The sequence below is a fragment of the Brassica oleracea genome, chromosome C1 (assembly GCF_000695525.1).
Source record: "Brassica oleracea var. oleracea cultivar TO1000 chromosome C1, BOL, whole genome shotgun sequence".
NCBI classification, from domain to species: domain Eukaryota; kingdom Viridiplantae; phylum Streptophyta; class Magnoliopsida; order Brassicales; family Brassicaceae; genus Brassica; species Brassica oleracea.
In genome coordinates this window covers 30,350,112-30,354,231 of record NC_027748.1, presented here as the reverse complement: position 1 = coordinate 30,354,231, position 4,120 = coordinate 30,350,112, and the positions used below count along the sequence as shown (strand labels likewise).

At 30.6% G+C, this 4,120-nt stretch overlaps 1 protein-coding gene across 1 annotated transcript; it reads left to right on the top strand.

Annotated features, from left to right (window-relative positions):
- The first annotated feature begins 473 nt into the window (after positions 1 to 473).
- Positions 474 to 2,445, top strand: LOC106342301 (ribosome production factor 2 homolog). The gene is made up of 6 exons (XM_013781187.1): positions 474 to 639; positions 769 to 972; positions 1,343 to 1,588; positions 1,667 to 1,909; positions 2,005 to 2,070; positions 2,151 to 2,445. The coding sequence occupies exons 1-6, from the start codon at positions 571 to 573 to the stop codon at positions 2,271 to 2,273; spliced, it is 951 nt and encodes a 316-aa protein (XP_013636641.1). The 5' UTR covers positions 474 to 570; the 3' UTR covers positions 2,274 to 2,445.
- The last annotated feature ends 1,675 nt before the right edge of the window (positions 2,446 to 4,120 follow it).

Here is a 4,120-nt window from a genome sequence, read left to right as displayed (position 1 = left end):
AAATTATTTTAATAGTTTAAAATTAAACAAATTTGATAGAAGATACATTATTTTTTTATCAGATTTTTATTATTCAAAATCATTAATTGTCATATATACTTTAGCCACATTAGGCAATTCCGTAATCTTTATTTAAGGAAATAATAAATGATATTAATAATAAATTTATGGTTAGTTTAATAAAAAGCTTATTATATAATTAGATGGACCAACATATTTCTCTAATTATTCTAAGAATCATTCTAATGATGACACGTGGATACAAAAAGAAGTTGTAATGTTTCGCAAATAATATACAAGGGATGTCCAAATTTTAATTGCCTAAAAGTCTCCTGGGCCGTCAATTCTTTATTTGAACCCATCGTCGACCTAATGAAACTTTTGGGTCTCATCATATAAAACAAAGTAATTGGAGTGAATTGAAATAAACATAATAACATAGGGGCTAGATTACAATTCTATATAAGTTGCTTGAACTTAAAACCCTAGTGTCTCTCTCTCATCGATAAACCTTTTCCTCGTCTTCCTTCCTCTCTACTTCTCGGTGCCGTCGCCGGAAAATTACCAGTCATGATGGAAATACGAACTCCGAAGACCCACAAAGCCAAACGTGTACTCGAAAAGCGAGCTCCGAAGCTGGTAAGTCTTGTTCAATCTCATTACACAAAGAGAATTGAATCATGGGTTTTGGTTCTTGTATTGGTATCTATGAGAATTTGTGAAGAATCGATTGAAAGTTATAAACTTTGTATGTGATTGGTTGTGCAGGTAGAAAATGGGAAGAAGACACTGATACTTCATGGGACGAAGACGAGCGCTACACTTAGCTCTGTGCTGATGGAGCTGTACCGTTTGAAGAAGGGAGGTGCCATCAAGTACTCGAGGAGGAATGAGAACATTAGACCCTTTGAGAGTGGTGGTGAAACCTCTTTGGAGTTCTTCTCTCAAAAAACTGATTGTAGTATTTTTGCGGTAAGCTGTTTCAGCTCTTTCAGATTGGTTTTGTGGCGGTAACTATTGAATTATATTCAACATTTAATATTGTTTCTTGATTATTGTACATAAAGTTGTTATTAAGATGTTCTACCCTGTCTTCTTGGTTCATTTTAAGGCATCCTGCTGCTGTCTTGTTAGTCTTTATGAACGTTTCTTATGGTGTAAATTAGCACAAGATAAGCTTGTTCTGTTATTGGGCTGCGGCAATTGCAATTGACATGTCTCTGCGTTAGATTTTGATTCTGTAATTACCTTTGAGGGTCATCTTTTCTACGTATGAATTGCAAACTTAGTTTGATTTGGTGAGTCTTACCATTGGTTTGGTGGATGCTATGCTATGTTGCAGTATGGCTCTCACACAAAGAAACGACCTGACAATCTTGTGCTCGGAAGAATGTACGATCACCATGTCTATGATCTTATAGAAGTTGGGATTGAGAACTTTAAATCTCTGCTATCGTTTTCCTACGACAAGAAGATAGCACCTCATGAAGGATCAAAGCCTTTCATTTGCTTTACCGGAGAAGGTTTTGAGAATGTACCAGAGCTGAAGCAGCTTAAAGAAGTCCTCACTGATCTCTTCCGTGGGGAGGTGAACTATTTTTTTTTTTCCAATCTTAAATACATATATGCTGTTGACCTGAAAGAAGTTGAATTGTTTTGTCTGCAGGTCGTTGATAATCTAAACCTTACTGGATTAGACCGTGCTTACATATGCTCAGCGGTATCACCAACTAAGGTTTTCCTTACTCACTGCGCGATTAAGCTAAAAAAGTCAGGGACCATCGTGCCTAGAATAGAGCTTGTTGAAGTAGGTCCTTCCATGGACCTGGTTATCCGTCGTAATCGTCTTCCCAACGAAGGCCTAAGGAAAGAAGCTATGAAATCATCTAAAGATAAGCCCAAGAAGAAGGTACAATTAACATTGCCGTAGCTTTTGCTGTCACGTTTCCTTAAAATTTGGTAGAAACGAACAACCAAGTGAAACAATCTTTGTTTCTTGTACAGGTGAAGAATGTGGATCAAGATGATGTACTAGGGAAGAGGGGGAGGATTTTTATTCCTGAGCAAGAGGTAAAGAAAGAAAGCACATGAAAACACATAATGTGCATTGCAGATACACAAACTGATTGTTTCAATCTATTTGTTTGCAGGTTGGAAAAACTCCATTGCCGGATAAATCGAAGGGAGTGAAGAGAGAGCGAAGAGAGGGCAAGCTGAAGAAGAAGAATAAGGAAGAAGGGTCTGCTTCCAAAAAGCATAAAGAGTCCGAGTAACTCACTAAACCGCTTGTGGGCTTCATCAAACGACAGTTTCGACGTCAGGAAGATGAGATGTTTTTGCAATGTAACTTGTCGTTTTTTTTAAAGGGCTCATCCCAGTGGACTCTTTCTACTCATGAATGTTTTTTATACGCTAATATTTATCGAGATAGTTTTGTTTTGTTAATTTTCCTGCAGCAAAAAGAATCTTAGAGAAAGAGTATTAAGATACGAAGACACATTTTTGTCTCGTATCTCGATAAAGCATCATATTTGATGTTTAACTGTCGTTTAAAATTTGAATTAAAAAAGATGAAATTGCATTATTTTCATACGTGAAAGTTGTACAATAATTAGTTTCAAAAAAAAAGTTGTAAAATAATTGAAGTAAAAACAATGGCGGATAAGAACACGTCCCTTCCTCACTTTTAGGGTTAATATTCTTATGTTCTTGTAATTATCACTCCACATTTAGGCAAAAAGAATTAGTTTTTAAGTTATAACAGAGTAGGAGAATAGCCCAAAATGTTAAAATTGCAATGAAACTTAGGGTTTAGAACAGTAAGTTTCTGTGTTTTATTAATCACAAGATATGAGTCCGCTGCGTTGCAACGGGTTTTGTCTGATGTTTTAATTTAATAAAAATCAAATAATTTATTATAGTTTTATGATTGTTTTTTGCATATGTTGTTTGAGATTTATTTTATAATAAAAACTCGTTTTCACATATAAGTTTAAGCTAATATTTGTATTTTATAATCATGGTGCATAGATGAATTGTTATAAACTTTGTACATAGGATTAGAGAAAATATTATACCTAAACGTTTAAACTGAACACAGCCTGAACTAAGAAATTGAACGGAGAGTAAAAAGAAATAAAAGTCAAATACTAATCAATGACAATATTATACACGTTTTATATACTAATTTAATGTTTTATTAAATAATTCTTTAAAGTTTTATTTTGCTAGAATTTTTTAAAAAAGGAAAACATTCTATTTTATAAATATATTTTTTATGTACAATAAAAAATAATATTAAATACTCTTTTACAATTTTGTTTAAGGTTTTAAGAAAAGGAAAATCATTGTCATATAACCTATTACGATTATCTTCTCTTTAGAATTTGAGAAAAAAATAAATTGCTATAAAATAATTATTTTTAGTTATTAATATATAATTTTAAAATTACAGTTTTTACAATTCGTATTAATACTAATTTTACATTTTTTTTGTTAATTAAATAATTTCTAGTATCATTTTCATCATCAAATACTCTCTTAAAAATATTATCAAATAAAATTTACAATTTTCATTTGGTTAGGACTTAAAAATATGATACAAATTTTTTTTGTTTAGGATTTTTTTTTATAAAAAACAAAAACAAAAAACAAAAACAACTAACAAATATTCTTTTACAGTTTTTTTAGGATATTAGAAAAGGATATTAATATTACATAATCTTTTACAATTATATTTTGTCTAGGATTTAGAAAAATAAAATTTCTATCAAATAAATATTTCCATTTAATGTTAATTTTTTTTAAGAAAAGTTGCCATTTTCGAAATTTGTTTTTTTTCAATATCATTAGTGTTTTTACAATTTTCTTGTTAATTAAATAATTGCTACTATCATGTTTATCATTAATTTTTTTTAAGTAAAAATTACTATTAAATCAAATTTTACAATTCTCTCTGGTCTGGATATGTAAAATAAATATCTTAATTGGTTAAGATTAGAAAATAATTTTTTTTAGAAATCTCTTTTATTTAGGATTTTAGAAAAAAAAAATTATTTTCACATAAAGACAGTTTTTATTGACACATTTACAATCTAATTTTTTTAGTTGACACATGTCA